General features: G+C 48.7%; 1 protein-coding gene across 2 annotated transcripts; it reads left to right on the top strand.

Moving 5' to 3' along the window:
* Positions 1–485: 485 nt before the first annotated feature.
* On the top strand, positions 486–26,590 carry CTDNEP1 (CTD nuclear envelope phosphatase 1). Of its 2 annotated transcripts, none has more exons than XM_087946585.1 (8): positions 486–1,076; positions 15,938–16,004; positions 16,477–16,592; positions 18,137–18,208; positions 21,685–21,801; positions 21,946–22,057; positions 25,382–25,466; positions 25,792–26,590. In XM_087946585.1, the coding sequence occupies exons 1-8, from the start codon at positions 975–977 to the stop codon at positions 25,850–25,852; spliced, it is 732 nt and encodes a 243-aa protein (XP_087802711.1). In that variant the 5' UTR covers positions 486–974; the 3' UTR covers positions 25,853–26,590. The 2 variants fall into 2 exon arrangements, with proteins under 2 accessions (XP_087802711.1, XP_087802710.1); XM_087946584.1 differs by having other exon boundaries at positions 636–1,076; positions 16,477–16,575; positions 18,117–18,208.
* Positions 26,591–26,881: the final 291 nt, after the last annotated feature.

Here is a 26,881-nt window from a genome sequence, read left to right on the forward strand (position 1 = left end):
TCAGGCTGGAGGACTCTTAAGATGGGTGGACTCCAACTCCCAGAATTCCCCAGCCAGCCAACAAAAATTCTGGGAGTTGAAGTCCGCCGGTCTTAAAAGTGGCCACAGTTTAGAAACATGGTCCTGTGTGTGTGTGTGTTTTGTGTGTGTGTGTGTATTGGGGCAGCTGCATAATGACGCCAGGACCTAAAAGAAGAATCATGCTAATCATTGGGGGAACCCAATTCACAACAACCCTGCAGTGTTGACCACTGTCCCTGAATATCCGTTCCGTATCCCAAAAAAACACCACCCCAGCCTGCTATTTTCCACCCCACAGCCGGTTCTTTTTCGCGGCTTCTCCACAAAAGAAGCAGGAAATAAAAAATTGGGGAATGCTTTGACATTTTTGTATTTAAATCGATTTTTATTTTTTTGCGCTCAAAATTTTGGGTGAGAGGAAAAAAAAGCGGGAACTCTCCGCGCATGCGTTTCCGCTGATGGGATTTTCTTTTTTTTGGTCTTGACGGCGCATGCGCCTCCATGCCGCGCGCTGACTGCCCGGGCTCCCACCCTCGGCTTTTAAAATTCCTCGACGGCCTCTTTTTAAAAAAAAAAAAAAACAATAATAATAAAGGCCAGTGGGGCATGCGCGACTTCCTCTCGGCCCCGCCTCCTCCTCCACCCTCGCCTTCTAATTGGACGCGCCTCCTTTCCCACGGCGACTCGGAAGTAGACGCTGGGCGGTCGGTCGGTTGCTCCGGAAGTGTCCCTCTGAAGCGAAGGCGAGCGTCGGCGGGGGAGGAGGAGGGGGGGGCAGCGCTTCCCCCTCAGGCGGGAGAGCGAGCGAGCGAGCGGGCGGGGAGCCGGGATGGCGGGGCCCGCGGGCTGACCGGAGGGCCCTGCCGTCCTCCTCTTCCCTCCTCTCTTCCGTCCCCCGCTGGAAACTGGCGGAGCTGGGCCGGGCCGGGGGCGCGGCGAGCCCCGCCGGCCGGATGATGCGGTCGCAGTGCCTGCTCGGCGTCCGGGCCTTCCTGGCCTTCGCCGCCAAGCTCTGGAGCTTCCTGCTGTACCTGCTGCGACGGCAGGCCCGCACCGTGAGTTGAGGGACGGCAAGGCATGGGCGCCTCTGAGGACGTGCAGAGTGCGGGGAGGAAGGGTGGAGGGGGTTTCTCTCTCTCTCTCTCCTTTTCTCTTTCTTTCTCTCCCTTTCTCTTTCCCTTTCCATTCTCTTCTTTCTCTTTCTCTTTCTCTCTTTCATTCTCTTTCTCATTTCTTTCATTCTTTCTCTTTTTCTCTCATTTCTTTCTCTCTTTCTCTTTTTCTTTTGGTTCTCTTCTTTCTTTCTTTTTCTCTTTCAGTCTCTTTCATTTTTTTCTCTTTCTCATTTCATTCATTCTTTCTCTCTTTCTCTTTTTCTTTTGGTTCTCTTCTTTCTCTTTTTCTCTTTCATTCTCTCATTTTTTTTCTCTTTCTCATTTCATTCATTCTTTCTCTCTTTCTTTCTCTTTTTCTTTTGGTTCTCTTCTTTCTCTTTTTCTCTTTCATTCTCTCATTTTTTTCTCTTTCTCATTTCATTCATTCTTTCTCTCTTTCTTTCTCTTTTTCTTTTGGTTCTCTTCTTTCTCTTTTTCTCTTTCATTCTCTCATTTTTTCTCTTTCTCATTTCATTCATTCTTTCTCTCTTTCTTTCTCTTTTTCTTTTGGTTCTCTTCTTTCTCTTTTTCTCTTTCAGTCTCTTTCATTTTTTTCTCTTTCTCATTTCATTCATTCTTTCTCTCTTTCTTTCTCTTTTTCTTTTGGTTCTCTTCTTTCTCTTTTTCTCTTTCATTCTCTCATTTTTTTCTCTTTCTCATTTCATTCATTCTTTCTCTCTTTCTTTCTCTTTTTCTTTTGGTTCTCTTCTTTCTCTTTTTCTCTTTCATTCTCTCATTTTTTTCTCTTTCTCATTTCATTCATTCTTTCTCTCTTTCTTTCTCTTTTTCTTTTGGTTCTCTTCTTTCTCTTTTTCTCTTTCAGTCTCTTTCATTTTTTCTCTTTCTCATTTCATTCATTCTTTCTCTCTTTCTTTCTCTTTTTCTTTTGGTTCTCTTCTTTCTCTTTTTCTCTTTCATTCTCTCATTTTTCTCTTTCTCATTTCATTCATTCTTTTTCTCTCTCTTTCTTTCTCTTTATCTTTTGGTTCTCTTCTTTCTCTTTTTCTCTTTAATTCTCTCATTTTTTTCTCTCTCATTTCTTTCATTCTTTTTCTCTCTCATTTCTTTCTTTCTCTCTTTCTTTTGGTTCTCTTTTTCTTTTTCTCTTTCATTCTCTTTCTCATTTCTTTCTTTCTCTTTCTCTTTTTCTCTCATTTCTTTCATTCTTTCTTTTTCTTTCTCTCCCTTTCTCTTTCTCTTTCCGTTGTCTTCTTTCTCTTCTTTCCCTTCCTTCCTTCCTTCCTTCCTTCCTTCCTCTTTTCTTCCAATAGTTCCTCTGTGGGCAGGAGGGCTTTTTATAGGCAGTAAAGTCCTTTACTTGGTGTTTTTGCTTGGAGATGTCTCTTGACCCGACTAGGGAACCTGATCAGGGCTAGGTGGGAGGAGGGTTTGTAGGGAGGAGGAAGAAGAAGAAGAAAAGGACTGTGGGGCCCTTGGTGCTCTCTGAGCTTGGTTTTCTTACAGACATTTTGTGTCCCAACTAGGTTATATTATCAGTGCTAGAAGGGAGTGGGGTTTACAGGGAGGAGGAACTGTGGGGTCCTTGGGGGTCTCTGAGCTTGGTAGGTTTCTTACATTTCATGACCTAATTGGGTAGCATCATCAGTGCTAGAAGGGAGTGGAGCTTGCAAGGAGGAAGAGGAGGAACCGCAGGATGCTCGATGCTCTCTGAGCTTGGTTGATTCCCTTGCAGACGCTTCATAACCCAACTAGGTAACTTCTTCAGTGCTAGGAGGGAGTGGGTTCTTGGGAGACGAAGGAGGGGGAAGAGGAAGAAAAGGGCTGGAGGAGGACTGTGGGGTCCTTGGTGCTCTCGGAGCTGGGTGGTTTTTGTCGCAGACGTTTCATGAACCAACTAGGTTTACATCATCCATGTTAGAAGGGAAGGGGGGCTTACAGAGTGTAGGAAAAGGAGAAGGGGTGAGGAGGGGGAAGTCTGTGGGGTCCTGGGTGCTCTTTGAGTTTGGTGGTTTTCTTGCAGACGTCTCATTACCCATTTAGGTAACACCATCAGTGCTAGAAGGCCAAGAGGGGCTTGAGGGGGAGAAGGAGGAAGTCTGTGGGGTCCTATTTCTTCCTGAGCTGGGTTTTCTTCAAGAGACGTCTCATGACCCAACTAGGGAGCGTTTGTAAGGAGGGAGTGGGGTTTGCAGAGAGGAGGTTGGGAGGGGGAGAGGGGGGGCAGGAGGAGGACTGTGGAGGTACTCGCTGAGCTGGATGGTTTTCCTCAAGCCGTTTCATGACCCAACTAGGGACTGTCATCAGCGCTACAAAGGTTTCCTCTCCGTTTATATCAAAGTTGGTTTGTCCTGTCAATGTTTGAAGTGATTCCGAAGAAGAAGAAGAAGTTTATTGTCATTGTAAAAGTACAACGAAACTGTGGGTGCACCCCAGCAACTGTTCGCAATACAGTAAAACCAGAGCACTTAAAAATGAAGATAAAGAAAAATAAGAGTACCCACGTCTCCATTTGCAATTAGAGAGTACAATATCTACGAATATACACAAAATATACATCCAACACTGACTGACGCTTTGTCGAGTATAATACACGAGAGATGGATTGCACTGTAATATGTTGTTATACCTCTGAATGAGGTATTGCAATTTCACGTCTTTTCACATCTCGATAAAGGTAGTGACTTCGTGTTTATTTGCAATTCGGATGGCCCAGGGAAAGAAACTATTTGTTAGTCTAGTGGCATGGGATTTTATTGACCTAAAGCGCCGTCCAGACGGCAGCAGGTCAAAAAGATAATTGCCATGGTGTGAGGGGTCTCCTGGTGCTTCCTTCACTAGGCTGTTTTTACAATTCAGCTGTTTGCTTGGTAGTTCCTGGATCAGCATCTTGTGTACTGCTTGGTAGTTGCCCTGATCCTAATGCTGGGCTTAATCTCTGCTTATGGGGTGCTGATTACTGGTGAGCACCTCCTAATTGAAGGGTGGGGTAGTACCTAATTAAGGAATACGTAAGAATGCTCCCACCAAGACATAAGCAGAGAGTATACCTCCACCCCTTCTTGCACTGATGACGGCCCTCAGTTGAGTCATGAAACGTCTGCAAGAGAACAACCTAGCTCAAGAGACCATCAAGGACCCCAACCTCCTCCCCTTTTCTTCTCTCCCCAAATGTTCGCAAGGAAACCATCCAGTTCAGAGGACCAAGGAGCCCACAACCTTCCTCCACCTCCCCTCCTCTTCCTCTCCTCCTCCTCCTCTTCTCCTCCTCCTCTTCTCCTCCTCTTCCTCTTCTCTGCAAAGCTCCTTCCAGCACTGGTGATGTTCCCTAGTTGGGTTACGAAAAACTCTTCAAGAAAACAAGCGAGCCCAGTTCAACCTTGAGCTGCAAACGTTCCCTTCTTATTGAAACCCCGTATTATATGCAGATCCTACCTCGATTTTGGATGCTTCTATTGACCTTCGGATATCAAATAAGCTTTGCAAGGATTCATTTTGGATTCATGCCGCAGATAAGACCTGGCTGGGCACTGTTATAACAGGCAAGGTGCGGAGTAAGATTCAAGGCAGAGGGAAACAGGTCCCATCCCTGAACCTCTGCAATCAGATAAAGTCAAACCTGTATTCTGGGTGACAATGTGCGTTCGTGATAAGTCCTTACAAAGAATGTGTTTGTTGTGAGTTTTATGTAGGTATAATGGGCTGGCTAATCTGATAAAACTGTTGGCTCTCTGATCCTGAAAGGAATTCAGAGGCGGAAAGTATGACCTCATTTGTTAAGCGCTGTCCAAAATACCAGATGTAGCTATGAATGGGGTTGTTTTGATTTCTGTAGATGCTTCATTCTCAGTACTAAGATATATCTATATGTATAAAAGGGAAATACCCCTCATGCATCATCACAAAATCTCCAGAACTGTAAAGGCTACAAACTTGAAATTTGGCACATAGATTCCTCTCGGCTTCTAGGGGCTCACTAAGAAAGGATTTTTCAAAATGACCCTCAGAGCATTTAGAGTATTTCCTCTATTATTATTGCTATTAACGTGCTCTGATGCTAAGGAGTTCTACTCCCCCTCCCTACCTGAAAAGAAATCTGTTCCAAAGGCAAAACACAAGCAGAGGAGTTTCACTTTCACAGCACCAAGCACTTTAGTCCAGAACAGTTGAGCTAAGCCACGCCCAGGCTCCTTGCTGTCTCCTTGCTCGTGCAGCAAATACTGTTTCAGTTTCCAAACAGCCCTCCACTCTCTCCCACACTGACCTAGCGTCCATCCGATGAATACTGATGGATGCTGGTAGGCAGAGGCAGAATTCACCCCCCCCCCCTAATTTTTCTCCCCCCAAAACTAAGCCCCCACCACATAGTTTCGTAGCGAAGCACGGGGATCCAGCTAGTAATAGTTAAAAGTTAAAATTCAACCCCCTCCCCACAATGGGGAATTCAGCAGAGGACAAGCGTGTCTCTAGCAGGCCAGATTGGTGGCACCCTCAGTTTGCAAGTACACGGGTAGTCCTGGAGTTACGACCACAACGGAGCCCAAAATGTTATCTTGCTGAAGGTCGCAAAGGGGGTTAATGTGACCCCCCGGCATGCTGCACCGTCATAAATACGAACCAGTGGCTAAGCGGCTGAATGTTGGTCCTGGGACCAAAGTATGAAAAAATGGACTGAAGTCACTTTTTTTTCCAGCACCGTCGTAATTTCGAATGGTCGCTAAATGAACAGTTTTATAAGTCGAGTATCTGGACCACATTTCTCCATTTTTTGTTCCCTCTGAGAGTTGAAACTACCAAGACTCAAAGTTTTATGTCTCTGTTTGCACCTGGAAAGTAAACCAAAAAAAAGGAACTTTTTTTACCTGGTACGGAACTGGGTTAAGCCAAGACAGGTAGTCCTCGACTTACGACCGCCATTGAGCGTGTTGCTAAGCAAGGCATCGCGTTTGGCCCCCATTTTGCGACCTCTCTGGCCAGTTCTTCAGTTTAGTCACATCGTCGTTAAGTGAATTGACTTCGCTGGTCTCAGAAAGAGACCATATGGCCCCGGAAAGCTGCGACCATCATAAATAGGAGCCGGTTGCCAAGCATGTGAATTTTGACCACGTGAACATGGGGAAGTTGCAACGGTCATAAGAGTGAAAAATGGTCTCAAGTCGCTTTCTTCCAGGGCCGTTGTAACTTTGAACGGTCACTAAATGAACTGTCGTAAGTCAAGGACTGCCTGTACATGAATCCTGCTTGTTAAGCTTGATATTTGTCATGAACTGGGTGCCATCAATCCCTGTCTGCTTATTCTCTGTTATGTGGTATTCTTTGAGTCACAAGTTCATCAGATTTCATCTCTCTTGGAATCTCTTTCTCCTTCTCTCTCTTTCTTTCTCTCTCTCTTTTACTTTCTCCTTCTCTCTCTCTTTGTGTGTGTGTCTCTCTCTCTCTCTCAGTCTCTTTCTTTCTCTTTCTGTCCCTCTTTCTGTCTCTCTCACACTCTCTCTGTCTCTGTCTCTCTCTCTCTTCCTCTCTCTCTCTTTCACTCTCCTTCTCTCTCTCTCTCTCTCTCTCTGTATCTTTCACTCTCTTTCTGTCTCTTTCTGTCTCTCTGTCACTCACACTCTTTGTCTCTCTTTCTGTCACTTTGTTTCTCTCTTTCTCTCTTTCACTCTTTCTTTCTCTCCGTCTCTCTTTCTCTTTCTGTCCCTCTTTCTGTCTCTCTCACACTCTTTGTCTCTCTTTCTGTCATTCTGTCTATGTCTCTCTCTCTCTTTCACTCTTTCACTCTCTCTTTCTCTCTCTTTCTCTCTCTTTGTCTCTCTTTCTCTCTGTCTCTCTCTCTTTCACTCTCTTTCTTTCTCTCACTCTCTCTGTCTCTTTCTCTCCCTCTCTTACTTTTTCTTTCTCCCTCTCTCTCTTTCTTTCTCTCTCTTTCTTTCTCACTCTCACTCCCTTTCTCTCTCTCTCTCTCTCCATCTCCCTGTCTCTGTTCTTATAAAGCAATCAATCATTAATCAATTATCAATGATTGATGGATAATGAATGTGCTTTCGGGCCTCTGTCATGCCAAATTTTGGAGATGGCTTTTCCCATTTTTCTCCCTGACTAGATCTCAAATTAGAGGAGAAAAAATTTGAACTGAAATGAGAAGGGGGGAAAAAAAACCCTGGAGGTTTTGAAGAAGAGATTAGACAGCCGTTTGTCTGAAGTGGCATAGGATTTCTTGCTGGAGCAGGGGGTTGGACTAGAAGATCTCCAAGGGTCCCTGCCAACGCTTGTCCGTCTTGCTAAATAAAGCCAAGAACAGCTGGGACTCAGCCCCTATGCCATTTTTGTTTCCTGGCCCCCTTCAGATGGGCCAAGAGGCTTGTTGTACCGCACAGCCACAGAAATGTCAGTCCGAGGTGGCTGAATCTGGGAGAGAGTCGTTTGTTGGGCCCAGCAAATATCTTTTTCGTGCTTCCTTATTTCACGGTCACTTTAGAAGGGATAGGTGGGGGGATAGGTGTTAACCACTTTAATTGTAATATCTATAACGTTACTATAATGGTATGAGCCTGATTAATGTCATCTATACAAAATCCCAAGGAAGAAGTATGGGAAACCTGCCAAAAAACCAACAAGAATTGAAATATTAAAACGGACAAGAAGAGATGATGGATAGAAATGGAATATAAGATTTGTGCTACTAAGATTCAGAACAGAGGTAGAAATTAGAAAAGGGGGGGGGGATATTATTATGCATATTTCTATATAATACTCCAAAATTCATACGTAGAGGAAAGAAGTTGAAAGATGAGTGAATTATGTATAACATAATGATCGGAGTTATGATGAATGTAACTAAGATTACTAAAATTGTCGATACTGTTGACAATTAGTATTACTACTCTGTTTCCCCCAAAATAAGGCCCAACCGGAAAATAAGCCCCAACATTTTTCAGGACGTGCGTGATATAAGCTCTACCCGAAAATAAACCCCAGTTGTCAGCCAGACGGCCACATTTAGTACTGTCTTTCCCCCCAAATAAGACCTAACCGGAAAGTAAGCCCAAGCGTGATTTTTCAGGATGCGTGTAATATAAGCCCTACCCAAAAAATAAACCCCAGTTAAGATTGTTGGTCAGATGGACACAATTAGTGCCGTGTTTCCCCAAAAATAAGACCTAACTGGAAAATAAGCCCTAATGCGTCTTTTGGAGCAACAAGTAATGTAAAACCGGGTCTTATTTTTGGGAAAAAGAATCTCATCTGCCATCATCAGGCTTCTGTATTGGGTTCGTCTGTGAGTCAGACTTTCACAGCCGTTTCTGTTTTAAATTTGGGGCTAGCCTACTGCTGTGCCAGAATGGTTTTTTCTTCATCCTGATTGGTTGGGAGTCTTGGTCTGTGTTTATTGGTCTTGGAGTTTGCTGTGTTCTGCTTGATTGGTGTTTCTAATACCTTCTGTCTGTTTTGTGGCTTTTTTTGTCTTGGTTGGCTGGCAAGATTATGTTCCTGTATTGGAGGCCTTTAGTGCAGCTTGGCTCCGGGTAAATGGACGGCTATCATTTATTAGAAAGCTAAGTTTCATCTGGGTGCCCAAACAAAGCTGGATACCATACATGTAAGTACCCGTGAAAACTTAAGAAAACAAATATGTGTGTGTGTGTGTTTTCTTAAGTTTTCGCGGGTACTTACATGTATGGTATTCAGCTTTGTTCGGGTATTTTCGTCAGACGAACCCAATACAGAAGCCTGATGATGGCAGATGAGATTCTGCTGAAACGTTGCTACAACTTTAAAAGAACAACTACAATGATGTGGGAAAATACCCGAACAAAGCTGAATGCCATACATGTAAGTACCCGCGAAAACTTAAGAAAACACACACACGGAAGTGATTGGGGGTGAGGGATTGGCAAAAGGTAGGAACCCAGCTGAAGGGTTTGAAAGTGGTAGACAGGATGCACGCTGACCTCAGAGATGAACAAGGGTGCTGTTTTTGTGTGTGTGTGTTGAGTTGCTGCGGATTGCAGTGTCGCACCCGGTTTGCTTGTTCTTCCCCCCCACCCTATTAAAAACGATTTTCTCGGCCCTGTTCTAGGCAAAAAGAGTTGCTGCTATTCAGGAGGGAATTTGAGGGGGGGGCTTTTGTGGGATGTTTTGCAGGGGTGGGGAACCCGCGGCTCCTTTATGGGACTTCAACTCCCAGAATCCCCGAGCCAGCACGCAGCCATTGTTCCCCCCCCCCTCGCAACCTCGCTCTCTTCTACCAAGTGAAATCCTTCCCTTTCTTTGCCTTCTGTCACCCTACTTGGGTAGCAAATGGGGACAGAGGTGGCTTAGGTATTGTGTTCAGCTGTAATATAGGAGCCGCAGGGCCGGAAGGGACCTCTGGGGGCCATCTAGTCCCGCCCCTTGCTTGAACAGGAGACCCTATACCGTTCCAGACCAATTGGCTGTCCAATCTCTTCTTCTTAAAAACCTCCATTGATGAAGCACCCACAACTTCTGGTGGCCAGTAGTCCCACTGGTTAATTGTCCTCCCTCTTAGAACATCCCTCCTTATTTCCAGGTAGCTTTAGTTTCCACTCATTGTTTCTCGTCCTGCCCCCGTGTGCTTTGGAGAACAGCTTGACCCCCCCCCCCCTTCTCCTCTGTGGCAGCCCCTCAAATATTAGGCCACTGCTCCCCTGTCGCCCCCAGTCCTTCTCTTTGTGGGACAAGGGGCCCAAGAGTTGGGAGGGACCTTGGAGGTCTTCTAGTCCAACCCCTTGCCCGAGCAGGAGGCCATTCGAGGCAAATGGGGAGCCTTCCGTGGTGGAGCCCCCACAACTTCTAGAGACAAGAACCCAGAGGAGAACATTTGGGGTGAAGGCGAAAACAGACGGTGAACGATTGCTGGGCTGGGCTCGTCGAGTGAAGAGGAAGACCTCAGAGCGGCCGTCCAGGATTGGAGGGGCTGCCCCAAAGAGGGGGGGGGGCGGTCCATTTATTCTCCAAAGCCCTCAGGGCAGGGCGAGAAGCAACGGATGGAAACTCATCCGGGAGAGAAGCAACCTGGAATTGAGGAGAAACATCCTAAGAAGGAGAACAATTAACCTTTGGAACTGCTTGCCACCAGAAGGGGTGGGTGCTTCATCACGGGAGGTTTTGGATGGCCATTTTTGTCTGGAATGGTATACGGCTTCCTGCCTGAGCAGGGGGATGGACTAGAAGACCTCTAAGTTCCCTTCCAATTTTATTCTGTTCTACATTTAACCCGTGTGATGGATCCTTTGTCACTTTGCATGTGTGCGTGCGTGTGTGTGTGTGAGACCACAACTCTTCCCAGGCAATTCAACGCCCTTCGCCTTCTAGTTTTGAGAACGGGGGTTTGGAAGCAAGCAACCGTGGTTCCTTTTTTTACTGGAATCCTAGTTCCTGCTTTCTCACGCCCCAAAGTGGCCGAAGCTGCTATTTATGTGCCCTCGTGCAAGTGGCCACCACACAGCCTTCCCACCCACCCACACACACACACACCCAGGCCTGTCGCTGGGAGGGCTCCTAAGGCAGGGGGTCGCCAGCTCCCAGAATTCGACTCCCAGAATCCCCCAGCCTGCAGAAGTTTACCAGAATTCAGCACCAATAGGACCCCGAACAAATGTGGCTGCAGTACTTTATTTGATGGGATAACTATCTCCTCTTCTCCTCCTCTCCTTCTTCTCTTCCTCTTCTCTTTCTCCTCTCCTTCCTCCTCCTCTCCTCCTCCTTCTCCTCTTCCTCCTCTTTATTGTATAAAAGCAAAAGACCCCTCATGCATCATCACAAAAACTCCAGAACCGTAAAGCCTACAAACTTGAAATTTGGCACATAGGTTCCTCTCGGCTTCTAGGGGCTCCCTAAGAAAGGATTTTTCCAAATGACTCTCAGAGCATTTAGAGTATTTCCTATATTATTGTTGTTGTTGTTGTTATTATTATTATTATTATTACACACAAAAATGACAGTATACACAGCAGAGGAGATAACCATGCTGGGTTTCATATCACAAATCACTAGTCGAACACTTCCCAAGGGTTTAGGACTGCGTGATGTATCGGCATATCATGCGAGCAGATCCCAGTAAGGTGGCCTTCTGCAGCTGAACAAGGGTGATCTTGTCAGCGTCAATTGTTTTCAAGGGCTTGCCTAGGTCTTTAGGCACAGCAGCACCCAGTGTGCCCAGTACCCCTGGAACCACCTGCACTGGTTTATGCCAGAGTCTCTGCAGTTCGATTCTCAAGTCCTGATATCTGGTGACTTTTTCAAGTTGTTTCTCGTCGATTCTGCTGTCACCAGGTATGGCAATGTCGACGATCCACATTATTTTCTTCTCCACAATCGTGATATCCGGGGTATTGTGTTCCAGAACTTTTGTCAATCCGTATTCGGAAGTCCCACAGTAGTTTTGCATGCTCATTTTCGACCACTTTTTCAGGCTTGTGATGATCCCACCAGTTCTTTGCTACAGGCAGACGGTAGCTGTGACACAAGTTCCAGTTGTTGTTGTTGTTGTTGTTGTTATTATCCGATGCTAAAGCGTCTGACTCCCCCTCCACACACAGAAAGAAATTCTTCCAAATGCAAAACACAAGCAGAGGAGTTTCAGTTTCAGAGCACCAAGCAGCTTTAGGACAGAACAGTTGAGCTAAGCCACGCCCAGGCTCCTTGCTGTCTCCTTTCTCACCCAGCAAGTCTGTTTCAGTTTCCAAACAGCCCTCCACTCTCTCCTACACTGACAGGACGCTCGCCAGACGAATACCCGTGGAAGCTGGTAGGCAGAGGCAGAATTATTTTTTCCTTTATTTTCCTCCCCCAAAACATGACCGACCACAGGGTTTCGTAGCGAAGGCACGGGTGACTGAGCCAGTTCATAGATTAGTGGGAATGCGGTTGCCGTAATATACCTTGACTTCGGCGAAATTGACCAAAAAAAAGGCCGTCCTTAACCGCTGCAGCAATTTCCTTCACAAACATGGCTAGGAAGTGTGGTTAAGTGTAGTTCACACTCCAGGTTGCAAGTGCCACCCGAAATTTCCTTGGGATTTGAAAAGCAGCACCCAGGATCCAAAACAAGAAAATTCAATGGGGGCCATAGTTTCTTTCTCCAGTGTGTATGTGGGTCGCCCTACAGAGTCGTATCCCACTCCTGGAAAGGATAACAGAACAAAATACCAGAGTTGGGAAGGGACCTTGTAGGTCATCTAGTCCAACCCCCTGCTTAAGCAGGAGACTGGGTACCAGTTCCGAGAAATGGCTGTCCAGTCTCTTCTTCAAAGCCTCCAGTGGGGGAGGACCCACAACTCCAGCAGACCACAGAATCCCAGGCCCGGAAGGGACCCCAGAGGTCATCTACTCTAACCCCCTGCTCTCCAGCAGGAGAGCCTGTAACAATTCAGGCAAACAATGGCTGGCCAACCTCTTCGTAAAAACCTCTCGTTTTATATTCTTGTGGCTTGAACCCTATTGGCAGTTTATTTTCCCCTCTGGTTTGAGTTCACCTATGAGGGGGATAATGTCAATAGGAGGGGAAGATTTTCCCCCTTCTCAACTCATTGGTATCCTGTACTCCTTCCCTGGGTTATTCCAGAGGGTTAGGGTCTGCGTGGTTGTCTCCCCCGCCCCTCCACCCTCTGGAAGGGCAAGGGGCCAGTTGGGGGGGCATCACCCTCCTTGGATAAAGACCCTCTGAGCAGTTGGGTTGAGAACAGGAGTCTCCACTCCAAAAAAAACCCTGATTTTCCTTTTCCTTTTTCTTTCCTTCTTTTTCTCTCTTGTCCTTCCTTCCTTTTTTTTCTTTCTGCCTCTTCTTTCCTTCTTTTTTCTCTTTTCCTTCCTTCCTTTTTTTCTTTCTGTCTCTCCTTCCTTCTTTCCTTCTCTTTCTCTTCCTTCCTTTTTTCTTTCTGCCTCTTCTTTCCTTCTTTTTCTCTCTTTTCCTTCCTTCCTTTTTTTCTTTCTGCCTCTTCCTTCTTTCCTTCTTTTCCTCTCTTCCTTTTTTCTTTCTGCCCCTTCTTTCCTTCTTTTTCTCTCTTTTCCTTCCTTCCTTTTTTTCTTTATTTCTGTCTTCTTCCTTCTTTCCTTCTCTTTCCCTTCCTTCCTTCCCCAACCAACCTTGTGGGGGCCTCTCAGACTCGGGTCACCAACTGATTGACAAAATGGGAATCTTGCAAATTTCCTTCCTTCCTTCCTTCCTTCCTTCCTTCCTTCCTTCCTTCCTTCCTTCCTTCCTTCCTTCCTTCTTTCTTTCTTTCTTTCTTTCTTTCTTTCTTTCTTTCTTTCTTTCTTTCTTTCTTTCTTTCTTTCTTTCTTTCTTTCTTTCTTTCTTTCTTTCTTTCTTTCTTTCTTTCCCAAATGCAGGGACCATTCCCCGGTGTGATAGCTTGTGCCCTCTTCCCTTTTTTTTGCCAAGTCAGGAGCCCCCACCTCCAACCGGAAGGTCTGGAGGAGATCCTGCCGTCCAGGCCCCCAGGTCCTCCCTTCCCTTCCCTCCTGCTCAGCTGTGAGCCCTGGAGACCCTGGCCGGCTTCCCAAAACTGCAGGAAGCTAATTTTGGAAGAAGCGGGGGGCGCAGCCAGAGGCACCAGGCTCCGGAGGGCCCTGAAGCGAGTGGGGGTGGTGTGTGTGTGTGTGTGAGAGAGAGAGAGAGCCACAGGGGAGGGGGCTGGGTCAGTGCCCTTGGGAAGGAGGACCTCCCGAGCCTTTTGCTGGACGAGCAGCTGGTGGGGAGAGTCAGAAATAGACTTGGCAGGCCCTCTAAAGGTTAAGGGGCTCCGTTGGCCTTCGGGGCCCGTGTTGCCCCTTGTGATGGATGGCCTGCCTAGGTGGCACGAGGTTCTTGTGGGTGGCTCCTTCCTTCCTTCTCTTTCTCACCTTTCCTTCCTTCCTTCCTCCCTCCCTCCCTTCTTTTCTCTTTCCTTTTTCTCCCTTTCTCCTCCCTTCTGTTTCTATTATCTTCCTTCCTTCTCACCTCACCTTCCTCAGTCCCTCCCTCATCTCTTTCTCCTTTCCCTTCCCTTCCCTTCAATTTTCTTTTTTCCTTACCTCACCTTCCTTTTTCCTTTCCTCTTCCTTCGTTCCTACCTTCCTTCCCATCTCTCCTTCCTTCCCTTCTCTTTCCTTCCTTCGCTCCCTTCTCTCTTTCCTTCCCCTTCCTTTCTTTGCTCCCTTCCCCTTCCCTCCTTCCTGTCTTAGCTCCCTTCTCTCTTTCCTTCCTTTCTTTGCTCCCTTCTCCTTCCCCTTCTCTCTTTCCTTCCTTCACTCCCTTCTCTCTTTCCTTCCCCTTCTTCCTTTCTTTGCTCCCTTCTCCTTCCCCTTCTCTCTTTCCTTCCTTCACTCCCTTCTCTCCTTCCTGTCTTAGCTCCTTCTCTCTTTCTTTCCTTTCTTCGCTCCCTTCTCCTTCCCCTTCTCTCTTTCCTTTCTTCACTCCCTTCTCTCCTTCCTGTCTTAGCTCCCTTCTCTCTTTCCTTCCATTCTTTGCTCCCTTCTCCTTCCCTTCTCTCTTTCCTTCCTTCACTCCCTTCTCTCCTTCCTGTCTTAGCTCCCTTCTCTCTTTCTTTCCTTTCTTCGCTCCCTTCTCCTTCCCTTCTCTCTTTCCTTTCTTCACTCCCTTCTCTCCTTCCTGTCTTAGCTCCTTCTCTCTCTTTCTTTCCTTTCTTCGCTCCCTTCTCCTTCCCCTTCTCTCTTTCCTTTCTTCGCTCCCTCCTCTCTTTCCTCCCTTCTTCCTTTCTTTGCTCCCTTCTCCTTCCCCTTCTCTCTTTCCTTCCTTCACTCCCTTCTCTCCTTCCTGTCTTAGCTCCCTTCTCTCTTTCTTTCCTTTCTTCGCTCCCTTCTCCTTCCCCTTCTCTCTTTCCTTTCTTCACTCCCTTCTCTCCTTCCTGTCTTAGCTCCCTTCTCTCTTTCTTTCCTTTCTTCGCTCCCTTCTCCTTCCCCTTCTCTCTTTCCTTTCTTCGCTCCCTCCTCTCTTTCCTCCCCTTCTTCCTTTCTTTGCTCCCTTCTCCTTCCCCTTCTCTCTTTCCTTCCTTCACTCCCTTCTCTCCTTCCTGTCTTAGCTCCTTCTCTCTTTCTTTCCTTTCTTCGCTCCCTTCTCCTTCCCCTTCTCTCTTTCCTTTCTTCACTCCCTTCTCTCCTTCCTGTCTTAGCTCCTTCTCTCTTTCTTTCCTTTCTTCGCTCCCTTCTCCTTCCCTTCTCTCTTTCCTTTCTTCGCTCCCTCCTCTCTTTCCTCCCCTTCTTCCTTTCTTTGCTCCCTTCTCCTTCCCCTTCTCTCTTTCCTTCCTTCACTCCCTTCTCTCCTTCCTGTCTTAGCTCCCTTCTCTCTTTCTTTCCTTTCTTCGCTCCCTTCTCCTTCCCCTTCTCTCTTTCCTTTCTTCACTCCCTTCTCTCCTTCCTGTCTTAGCTCCCTTCTCTCTTTCTTTCCTTTCTTCGCTCCCTTCTCCTTCCCCTTCTCTCTTTCCTTTCTTCGCTCCTTCTCTCTTCCATCCTGTGGCATAACAGTGGCTCTTCCCCTTGCCCCTTACAGGTAAGTGTACCTGTAACTCCCTCCCTCTCTCTCTCTCTCATGCACATGTCAGTAAGCAAGAAAGACTCTGTGGCCGCTTGGGGAAACCCCCGACGTAGGAGTTTTGGCCCCGCAGCCCTTTAACCACCACCATCCTTGCGTCGTCGGGGTTTGCGGAGCCGCCAGATCCTGGCCTGCATCCCTCTGTGGCTGCCTCTGGGTGTGACCTGGGCGCCTTTCAGGGCCTCCCTCGGATTCCATACCTGTTTGCCACAGTCCCCAACGCTCTGGTCTTTGTTGTGTCTTCTGCCGGCAGGTGATCCAGTATCAAACGGTGCGCTACGACATTCTCCCTCTTTCCCGGATTTCGCGAGAACGCCTGAGTAAGTACGCTTTCCTCTCTCGGAGGATCACCGGGGGCTTTGGGGTTTGTGGGACTGGGGTTTTTTGGGCTTTGGGAGGGGCTTTGGGGGCTGGGAGGAGGCTTTGGGGATTTTTGGGGGGTGGCTGAGCCTTTTGTCTCTTTCCCCCCCATTATAATTTATTGATCAAGTTCATTTAGTGACCGTTCAAAGTTACAACGGCACTGGGGGGGAAAGTGACTTACGGTCGCTCTTCAGACTTGCAACCGTTGCGGCGTTCCCGTGGGGTCAGAATTGAGGCGCTCGCCAGCCAACTCCCACTCAACGACGGTCGCAGCCGCCTACCTAGTCCCGTGGTCCAAATTCAGACGCTCGCCGACCGACTCGTATTACGACGGCCGCGGGTTGTAAGTCGAGACTCCCCTGCTGTTAAAAAAAAGGCATTAAGAAAAACACCTCCCCCCAAATCCCTCCCCCATCTCTCTCTCGGCAGATCAGGTGAAGAGGAAGATTCTGGTCCTGGATCTGGACGAGACCCTGATCCACTCCCATCACGACGGGGTGCTGAGGCCCACCGTCCGGCCTGGAACCCCTGACTTCATCCTGAAGGTGAGCCCTCGCCTGGAAAGGGGGCCAGAGACAGCGAGGGGGCCGTGGGGTGTGTGTGTGTGAAGAGATCCAGACCCCTCTGGGTCAAAAACCTGGAGGCGGCTCCGGTGGGCTCTGGACCTGCCTGTCACCTGGACCGGCCCAAGGCCTCGCTCGGGTGGTGCTGGGGTCTGGCTGCTCCATCAGCTTTTAAGGAGTGTTTTGGGATTGGAAGGGGCGCAGGCAGGGCACTGAATCGTGCCCCATCCTGGAGGGCCCAGGAATTTGCCCTGACATTAAAAAAAAAAAATCCCTCCAGTGTTGAGGAGTCAGTCAGTCTGTCTGATTATCTAGAATAAAATAGAATTCTTTTATTGGCCGAGGGTGATTGTACACTCAAGGAATTAGTCTTCGGTGCATAAGCACCAATAACATTCACCAAGAATCATAAGATACAGCACTTAGTGATGATAATCATAGGTTATTAATGGAATGGAATAGAAATGGATAATAAAATATAGAAATAGAATAGAATAGGAATAGAATAGAAATAGAATAAGAAAGGGAATAGAATAGAATTAGAATAGAATAGAATTTAGAATAGAATAGAATTTAGAATAGAATAATGGAATAGAATAGAATAGAATTGAATTCTTTTTTATTGGCCAAGTGTGATTAGACACTCAAGGAATTTGTCTTCGGTGCATAAGCACCAATAACATTCATCAAGAATCATAAGATACAGCACTTAGTGATAATTATATGGAATTAATGGAATGGAATAGAATAGCATGAATAATAAAATATAGAAATAGAATAGAATAGAATAGGAATAGAATAAGAAAGGGAATAGAATAGAATTTAGAATAGAATAATGGAATGGAATGGAATGGAATTGAATTGAATTCTTTTATTGGCCAAGTGTGATTGTACACCCAAGGAATTTGTCCAGTGCATAAGCACCAATATATTCATCAAGAATCATAAGATACAGCACTTAGTGATAATCATAGGTTATTAATGGAATAGAATAGAATAGAATGAATAATAAAATATAGGAATAGAATAGAATAGGAATAGAATAGAATAGAATAGAATAGAATAGAATAGAATAGAATAGAATAGAGAATGGCATGGCACAGCACAGAACAGAACAGAACAGAACAGAATAGAATAGAATAGAATAGAATATTGGCCAAGTGTGATTGGACACACAAGGAATTTGTCTTTGGTGCATAAGCTCTCAGGGCACATAAAAGAAAAGATACATTTGTCCAGAGTCAAAAGGTACAACGCTTATGAGTTGACAACAGTCTGCAAGGCACCGTGAAGTTATATATATATATAAGTCCTATTGCTCTACCTTCTCTTCCTACCAGGTTGGACGGTAGGCCTTAGGTAACTTCAGTCCTGTAGGTTTACCTGGCGCCCTCAGTAGTTTTGGTTCTGGGAAATGGGTGTAATTTGGTTACACAATTTCCTGAGTTTTGTCAGTGCTGGCTGTCCGTGCACTTCATGGCTCTTTGACTGTTCCTTTTTTCTAACGACCCTGTTCCTTTCCCCAGGTCGTCATAGATAAGCATCCTGTCCGCTTTTTTGTACATAAGAGGCCCCACGTTGACTTTTTTCTAGAAGTGGTAAGCACGCTCTGCGCGTGTGTGTGTGTGTGATTGTGTGTGTGTGTGTGTGTTTCTGACGACAGTGCCTGTGACTATGGATGCAAAGGTTCCCCTCGAACACACGCGAAACACACGATGATTCGGGAGGCCTGTTCTGACCCAGCTCCCCAAAGGCGACAAACCCCTCTGACAGGACACACAAAAAGATTCCTTTATTAGGAATCTTAATAGTCTATTAGGAATCTAATAATCTAATCTAATTTGCAGCCCTGGCAAAAAAAAAAAAAGGTTTCTCACCGTAGGCTAACAAGTCCGGCCAGCCAGAAGATAAATAGCTGTCTGCCAGACCTACTAAATCTCAGCCCCGGCCTTTTATCCCCAGAGATAGGGTGGGGGCCGCTTGCAGTGGTGGCTCTCCTGTCCTGAGGACTGGCCCATGAGATTTCACTGCTCTCCTCTCCTCTCTGCCTTCTGCGTGTCAGACCCGCGCTGTTCCTCCTCTTCCGCATCATGTCCTGGGAGCCGTTGACTTTCCATCAGAGGACTGACGGGCGACCCAGGCTCCTCTCTCTCTCTCTCTCTCCCTCCTCTCTCTCTCTCTCTCCCTCCCTCTCCCTCCTCTCTCTCTCTCTCTCTCTCTCTCTCTCCCTCCCTCCATCCCTCCCTCCCCCTCTCTCTCTCTCTCCCTCCCTCCCTCTCTCTCCCTCCCTCTCTCTCTCTCTCTCTCTCTCTCTGTGTGTGTTTGTGTGTCTCATTCTTTCTTTTTCTATCTCTTTTTCTTTGTATGTATGTGTGTGTGTCTCATTCTTTCCCTTTCTATCTCTGTCTCTTTTTCTGTCTTTCTTTGTGTGTGTCTCATTCTTTCTCTTTCTATCTGTCTGTCTCTCTCTCTCTTTGTATGTGTGTGTATGTGTCTCTCTTTCTCTTTCTATCTGTCTGTCTGTCTCTCTGTATGTGTGTGTGTGTGTCTTTTTCTATCTGTCTCTCTCTCTTTTTCTGTCTTTCTTTGTATGTGTGTGTGTGTGTCTCATTCTTTCTCTTTCTATCTGTCTCTCTCTCTTTGTATGTGTGTGTCTCATTCTTTCTCTTTCTATCTGTCTCTCTCTTTTTCTGTCTTTCTTTGTGTGTGTGTGTGTGTGTGTGTGTCTCATTCTTTCTCTTTGTCTCTCTCTCTCTCTCTCTTTTTCTGTCTTTCTTTCTTTCACTCTCTTCCTCCCTCCCCCTTTCACTCTCTTCCTCCCTCCCCCTCTCCCCCTCCCAGAGTTTCTCCCCCCCCCTTTTTTAAAAAATTATGGCAACTACTAAAACAGGCCCAGGAATGTTTTATGAGTTGACATCGGTTGTTTGTTTCCGCCCAGTAGAATTTAGAAATGGGAAGAATAGGCATCCTACGTAAGCAAAGAAAGTTATTTCTACTAGGACTGTATATTTTTTGTAAATTGACTCTTGACAATATCACTGTCTTATTATTAAGCACTTGTATCTATGTCAAAGGAAAACTTACACATTAAAAACTTTAAAAAAACAAAAAACAAATTGTGACAGCCGCAGCGTCCCCATTTGCGACCTTCGGACAAGCAAAGTAGAGGCGGGGGAAGCTGGATTTGCTTCACAGCTGGGTTTCCAGGCCGCCCTCGACTTACAACCATTCGTTTAGGGACCATTCAAAGGCGACAACAGCACGGGAAACAAACGGGACTTAAGGATCACCCTTTTTCACCCTTAACGACCATCCCCTTGGTCGCGGGATCAAAGTTCGGGCTTGCTTGGCAAGCGGCTCAGAGTTATGACGGCCGCAGCGTCCCGGAGGGGTTAAGGGCGTATGTGTCGCAGGACGGCCCTTTTTTTGCGACCCTGAGCCAAGTTGATGCAGGAAACAGCCGGATTCCCTTCGTGATGGCGCCACCGCTTAACCGGGTCAGGGAAAGTTGTCAAAACCGGGGCAATCGTTCCCTTGGCGCCAGTTTCTCACTGAAGCCACCTAAAACGTCCGGGCCTCCGTTGGGGGTTGTAAGTCGAGGACCACCTGCGTTGTGCGGATGAATCCAGGCGTGGCCGGCTGGGGAATTCTGGGAGTCGGAAGTCCACACAGCTGAAAAGTTGCGGAGGTTGTGGAGCCGGGGAGGGGAGGGGGTTAACGTGGCCCCTTTAAGACTTGGGGACTCCAACTCCCAGAATTCCTCAACCAGCTATGCTTTAAAGTTGCCGTAGTTGTCCTCCCTTGGTCTTGGGAGTCTCTGGGAATGAATCTCTATAAGAAAAAGCCCCCTCACCTTTTTTCCTCCTCCTCCCTTCCTCCTCCTCTCTCTCTCTTCCTCCTCCTGCCCTCTTCCTCCTCTTCCCTCTCCTCTTCTTCCTCTCTCTCCTCTTCCTCCTCTTCCTCCTCCCTCTACCTCCTCCCCCTCTCCTCTTCTTCCTCTCTCTCTCCTCTTCCTCCTCCTCCCTCCCTCTCTTTCTCCTCCTCCCTCTCTTCTTCCTCTCTCTCCTCTCCTCTCCCTCTTCCTCCTCCCTCTCCCTCCTCCTCCCTCTCCTCTTCTTCCTCTCTCTCCTCTTCCTCCTCCTCCCTCCCTCTCTTTCTCCTCCTCCCTCTCCTCTTCTTCCTCTCTCTCCTCTCCTCTCCCTCTCCCTCCTCCTCCCTCTCCTTCTCTTCCTCTCTCTCCTCTTCCTCCTCCTCCTCCCTCCCTCCTCCTCCCTTTCTTCTTCCTCTCTCTCCCTCTCCCTCCTCCTCCTCCTTCTCTTCCTCCTCCTCCTCCTCCCTCTCCCTCTCCTCTTCCTCTCCTCTTCCTCCTTCTCCTCCCTCTCTTCCTCCTCCTCCCTCTCCTCTTCTTCCTCTTTCTCCTTCTTCCTCCTCCTCCTCCCTCCCTTCCTCCTCTTCCTCTTCCTCCTCCTCCCTCTCTTCTTCCTCTCTCTCCTCTTCCTCTTCCTCCCTCTCCTCTTCTTCCTCCCTCTCCTCTTCTTCCTCTCTCTCTTCTTCCTCTCTCTCCTCTTCCTCCTCCTCCTCCCTCTCCCTCTCCTCTTCTTCCTCTCCTCTTCCTCCCTCCTCCTCCCTCTCCTCTTCTTCCTCTCTCTCCTCTCCCTCCTCTTCCTCCTCCCTCTCCCTCCTCCCTCTCCTCTTCTTCCTCTCTCCTCTTCCTCCTCCTCCTTCCTCTCTTCCTCCTTCCTCTCCTCTTCCTCCTCCTTCTCTCCCTCTCTTCCTCCTCCTCCCTCTCTTCTTCCTCTCTCTCCTCTTCCTCTTCCTCCTCCTCCCTCTTCTTCCTCTCTCTCCTCTTCCTCCTCCTCCTCCCTCTCTTCCTCCCTCCTCCTCTCTTCTTCCTCTCTCTCCTCTTCCTCCTCCTCCCTCTCCCTCTCCTCTTCTTTCTCTCCTCTTCCTCCTTCTCCTCCCTCTCTTCCTTCTCCTCCTCCTCCCTCTCCTCTTCTTCCTCTCCTCTTCCTCTTCCTCCTCCTCCTCCTCCCTCTCCTCCTCCTCCTCCTCCCTTCCTCCTCCTCTCTCACAGGTGAGCCAGTGGTACGAGCTTGTGGTCTTCACAGCCAGCATGGAAATCTACGGCTCGGCTGTAGCAGACAAGCTAGACAACAACAGGAGCATCCTCAGGAGGAGATACTACAGGCAGGTGAGTGGCCACACGGACCCCTTCCCCCTCACCTGGAGCCCGAGGCCCCCACCCCAGCCAGGGCTCCCGAGCTGCCCTCCGTCCCGCTCAGCTGTTGTTGTTTTTTTCACCCTGTCTCTGTTTTTTTCCTCCCTCCCCCACCAGCACTGCACTTTGGAACTGGGCAGTTACATCAAAGACCTTTCGGTGGTCCACAATGACCTGTCCAGCATCGTCATCTTGGACAATTCCCCAGGAGCCTACAGGAGCCATCCAGGCAAGGAGAGCCTTGGAGGGGTGGTTTCTTTTTCCCGTGCTCTTTAAAAAAAAAAAAAAGGTTTCGTGGGGTCCCCAGGTGTTCTTTGAGCCAGGCAGTTTCCTTGCAGAACTGCTTCAGACCCCCCACCCCCCACCCTCTGGGTAACTGTCACCAGGGTTTGAAACGGAGTGGGGTTTGCGGAGTGGAGGAAAAGGGGAAGGAAGGAAAAAGGAAGACTGTGGGGTCCTTGGGGGTCTCTGGGCTGGGTGGTCTCCTTGCAGCCGTTTCATGACCCCATTAGGGAACATCATCAGGGCTAGAATGGAGGGTGGGGTTGCAGGAAGGAGGAGGAGGGAAGAGGAGGAGGAAGAAAGGAAGAAGAAGAAGAAGAAAAGGAGGAGGAAGAAGAAAGGAGGAGGAGGAAGAAGAAGGAGAAGAAGAAGAGGAAGAAGAAGAAGAAGAGGAAGAAGAAGAAAGGAGGAGGAAGAAGAAGAAGAGGAGGAAGAAGAAGAAAGGAGGAAGGAGGAGAAGAAGAAGAAGAGGAAGAAGAAGAAGAGGAGGAAGAAGAAGAAAGGAGGAGGAAGGAGGAGGAGGAGAAGAAGAGGAAGGAGGAAGGAGAAGGAGAAGAAGAAGAAGAAGAAGAAGAAGAAGAAGAAGAAGAAGAAGAAGAAGAAGAAGAAGAAGAAGAAGAAGAAGAAGAAGAAGAAGAAGAAGAAGAAGAAGAAGAAGAAGAAGAAGAAGAAGAAGAAGAAGAAGAAGAAGAAGAAGAAGAAGAGTTCAAAGGAGGAGGAGGGGGACTGAGGGATCCTTGCTGCTCTCTAAGATGGGTTATTTTCTTGCAGACGTTTCATGACCCAACTAGAGAATGTCTTCAGTGCTAGAATGAAGGTTTGTGTGGGGGAGGAGGAAGAGGAGCTAGAAGGAGAGTTTGTGGAAAGGAGGAGAAGAGGAGGAGGAAGTGCATCATCAGGGCTAGAGGGGAGGGGGTTTGTGGAGAGGGGAGGAAGGAAGGAGAGGAGGAGGAAGACAGGGGGTCCTAGTTCTTCCTGAGCTTGGTGGTTTTCCTACAGATGTTTCCTGACCCAACTAGGGAACATCATCAGGGCTAGGAGGGAAGTGGGGTTTGCAGAGAGGAGGAAGAAGGAGGAGGCGGATTCAAACTTTTCCTGCGAGGGAAACTCGATCTGGAAGTCGTTTCCTATTTGCACCCGTGATGAGAAGCATCTCGAGTTTTCCATGGCCGTCTTGGCCTTCGTAGAAATGGGTGGCGGGAACTTGGCAAAAAAAAAACCCCGAGAAGCTGGACAAAAGGAGAAGCCTTCTGGGTTCCCAAGCACACAGGTGCAGCCACAAGGAAGCCCCCCTCCTCCTCCTGGGTTTAAATCAGTTAGTTAGACTTAGGGAAGAGATCTGCGATGACCCAGGGTGGGATACAAAACAAACACAGTCACAGAAAACAGGTGAAGCCCCTTTTATTCCTCCGCTTTGCTTCCAAGCTCCGAATATCCTTGACTGGAGACAAAAAACTCCCCCACAAACAGTTACAAGAAGGAGGGGAAAAAAGCAGCAGAAACCAGGCAAGATAAGGGCTGGAGGACGTCCGCAGATAACAGAACACACGCTGGGAAGGACGCCAAACTCAAGAGAGGAACCATAAACTAGAGATATTTCCACGCTTTGTTGTTGTTGCATGTCCGCCTTGTTATGCAGTTCTCACACCTGCACGATCAAGGCACTCTCCTCCCGAGTAGACCATGTCCCTTATCCTCTCCTCCCTGCCGTGCCCTAGGATGGAGAGGGGAAGGGCCTGGGTCCTCCTCTGACTGCCCAGCCGGCCTCTGCCCTTCCCCAGCCTCCTCCACCACAACCCCCGGAGAGTCCCACTCCCACTCCCTGTGGGCTGCTGTTGCTCCCCTCCCTCGGAGTCAGCCTCCACCAGGGGCCGTGACAAGAATCCAAGAAATGGAGAAGATCTCCAGAAGAGCCAAGAAATCGTGATTACTGAGTAGATCCCGGGGGCTTTTGAGTTTGGGGAGCGGGAGACACGAAGGAGGTTTAAGAGAGGTAGATATAGTAGTTAAGGCATCAGGTGGGGGAACCGGGAGACGGTGAATTCTGGCCCTGTTTTAGACGTGAAAGCCAGCTGGGTGACTGGCTAGGAGATGGAGAGTCCTAGTTTCTCCTTACCCATGAAAACTGGGTGACTTTGGACCAGTCACTTCCTCAATCCAGGCAGCCTCCACTGGGTGCTTGTTACGTGTGAGGAGGGGGAGCTGGCTGGATGGACTTTGAGCAGAATCAACCAGGCGATGGCGAGTTCTAGTCCCGCTTCATGAAAACTGGGTGTGACTTTGAACCAGTCACCTTCTCAACCCAGACCTTGCTGGGTTGTTGTTGGTGGGGAGGAAAGCTGGGTGGGTGGGCTTTTGGCCAATCACTAGGAGACGGAGAGTTCTAGTTTCACCTTCTCCATGAAAATGCACTGGGTGACTGGGTGTGTGTGTGTGTGGAGCTGGCTGGTTGAATATGAGCCAGTCCCCAGTAAGATGGTGAGTTCTAGTCTCGCCGTAGGGATGGAAAGCCAGCTGCTGGGTGCCTTTGGGCCAGGCCCTTTCTCAAAATCACAGGCTTTTATTATTGGAAAGGGGGAAAATAGAAAGGAGGAGGAGAGTTAGATGACGTTTCCCACCTTGAGTTGTGCGGATGTAAATAAAGTAATAAAAACAGGTGCGGTAGGGAAAATGTGGACGGAGAGGGGGAAATTCGGTGTGGCGAGGGTGTCCATAAGCAATTCTTTTGGGGGCACGTGGTCTCTTTGGACCTTACAAGGGGTCTGCAAATGTGGCCCCTTTTAAGACTTCCGGACTCCAACTCCCAGAATTCTCCAGCCAGCTCCCCCACTTTGCCGATGTCAAGATATATTACATCGACACCACATTCCCTCCGTCTATTAAGAAAGTTACCCTCCCTGGCTGGCTGGGGTAATTCTGGGAGCTGAAGTCCACGAGTCTTTAAAGTGGCCAAGGTTGGAGACCCCCGATTTAATGCCTATGGACTTCAACTCCCAGAATTCCCCCAGCGGCTCTCCCCCCACTTCGCTGAAGCCAAGTTATATTAAATCCACTTCATACCCTCCATCTCTTAAGAAAGTTACGGGGAGTGGAAGTCCACAGGCCTTGAAGGGGCCATGTTTGCATCCCCCTCTGCTGGAGGTTTGGTGTTGGGACCCATCCGCATGGCCTCGGGGGACCCCAGAAGGTGGGTCTGCCCCGGTGGGCTTTCTGCTCTGGCTGGCCCCCGGGTTGGGTTGGTGAATGAGGTGCCTGCTTTTCTCTCCGGCAGATAACGCCATCCCCATCAAGTCGTGGTTCAGCGACCCCGGGGACACGGCCCTCCTCAACCTCCTGCCCATGCTCGATGCCTTGAGGTAAGGGGCCTGGCGATGGGAGGGGCCTTGGAGGGAGGGGGAGGGGCTTCAGAAAGGGAGGGGGTGGTCTTGCAGGGGTTTGGACTTGGGGGGGTATCTAGGCACCTGGGGAGTTCTAGTCTGACCTTGTCTGCGAAAGCCAGACTTTTGGTCCAATCCCCAGGAAGGAGACGGGGAGTTCTAGTCCTGCCTTAGGCGTGATAACGTGGGTCGGATAGGTCCGCCGCCGTGAATTTATTTGTAAAATAACGAAGACGGGAGAGAAAGAAACGCAGAAAGAAAAGAAAAAAGGCGTTCCTGACCGGACTCTTCTCCCCCCCTCCAGGTTCACAGCGGACGTCCGGTCGGTGCTCAGCCGCAACCTGCACCAACATCGCCTCTGGTGACAGCGGCTCCTCCTTTCTTCAGGGTTCGGCCACAGCCTCTGCCTTATCCGGGACCCGCTCCTCTCGCCAGGCGCCACGGCCGACAACCCCCAAAAACCCCACCTTCAGACTCAGCCGGCCAGAGGGGTGTCAAGCGGGGGCGGGGAGCGTGACTCCAATTTTGGCTTTGGCCCCGTGGCCGTCGGCCCGCCCTGCTACTGGCAGTGACTCAGCTGGGCAGAGGGGCCACGATGCCGGGATGCGCCAAGAAAGGGGGTGAAAATCGCGCCAGCCGCAGCGAGCGACGCTTGGACGGACTTCATTATTTTTTCTCTCCCCCCGCCCCCCTTCCTGCAAGGAGGCTGTGTTGCTCAGTGGGAAGAGCCTCCCCCCCGCCTCCTTCCCCAGCTTTCCCGTGGTTTTTTTTCCCCCATTCTCCTCCTCCTCCCCCCTTGCAATCTTGGGGAGGGGGCGGCTACCTCCGCGAAGGAGCTTCCAGGACCCCAACTCTTTTTGGTTTAAGTGGGTTGGCCCTCCCACTCGGATCGGTGCAGCAGATGGGTCCCTCCTCCTCCTCCTCCTCCTCCTCCTCTTGATGCCAGGATGGCTTGGTTTTTAATTTTATTTCTCGGACTTTGGGGTCTCGGAGGAGGGGAGCCGAAACTGACTTGGACTGAGGGGGGGGAGGGGGGGAAATGGGAAGAAAAGAAAAGCAAAACAAAACAAAACAAAACAAAAAAGGAAAGAAAAACACCGAAAGCTTCTCGTTGGCTGTTCTTCTCGTCTGGAAAGGAGTTGGCGGAAGGCGGGCAGGGCATGGCCGGCGGCTGGTTCCCTTTGGAGCTGCTTCTCCACTTAATGCCAGTTCATTTAGTGACCACAAAAAAAAGTTAACCACAAAAAAAGGAAAGAGACATAAGACCACGTTCCACCCATCCCTTCTTTCCCCTCTCTTCCTCCCTCCTTCCTCTCCTCCCACTTTTTCTCCCTCCCTCTCGTCCTGCCTTCCGTCCATCCATAATTCCCTTCTTTCCATCCCTTCTTTCCTCC

The sequence above is a fragment of the Notechis scutatus genome, chromosome Z, assembly GCF_049901735.1.
Source record: "Notechis scutatus isolate UNSWTSFEM ecotype Mainland chromosome Z, rNotScu1.2, whole genome shotgun sequence".
Taxonomy (NCBI): Eukaryota; Metazoa; Chordata; class Lepidosauria; order Squamata; family Elapidae; genus Notechis; species Notechis scutatus.

Excerpts from the sequence above, each read along its gene's own strand:
- CTDNEP1 (XM_087946584.1), top strand. The coding sequence starts at position 975 with ATGATGCGGTCGCAGTGCCTGCTCGGCGTCCGGGCCTTCCTGGCCTTC. Across the intron at positions 16,576-18,116 it reads CACCGTCCGGCCTGGAACCC|GACCCTGTTCCTTTCCCCAG; the intron begins CTGACTTCATCC and ends CTTTTTTCTAAC. Across the intron at positions 18,209-21,684 it reads TTGACTTTTTTCTAGAAGTG|GTGAGCCAGTGGTACGAGCT; the intron begins GTAAGCACGCTC and ends CCTCTCTCACAG.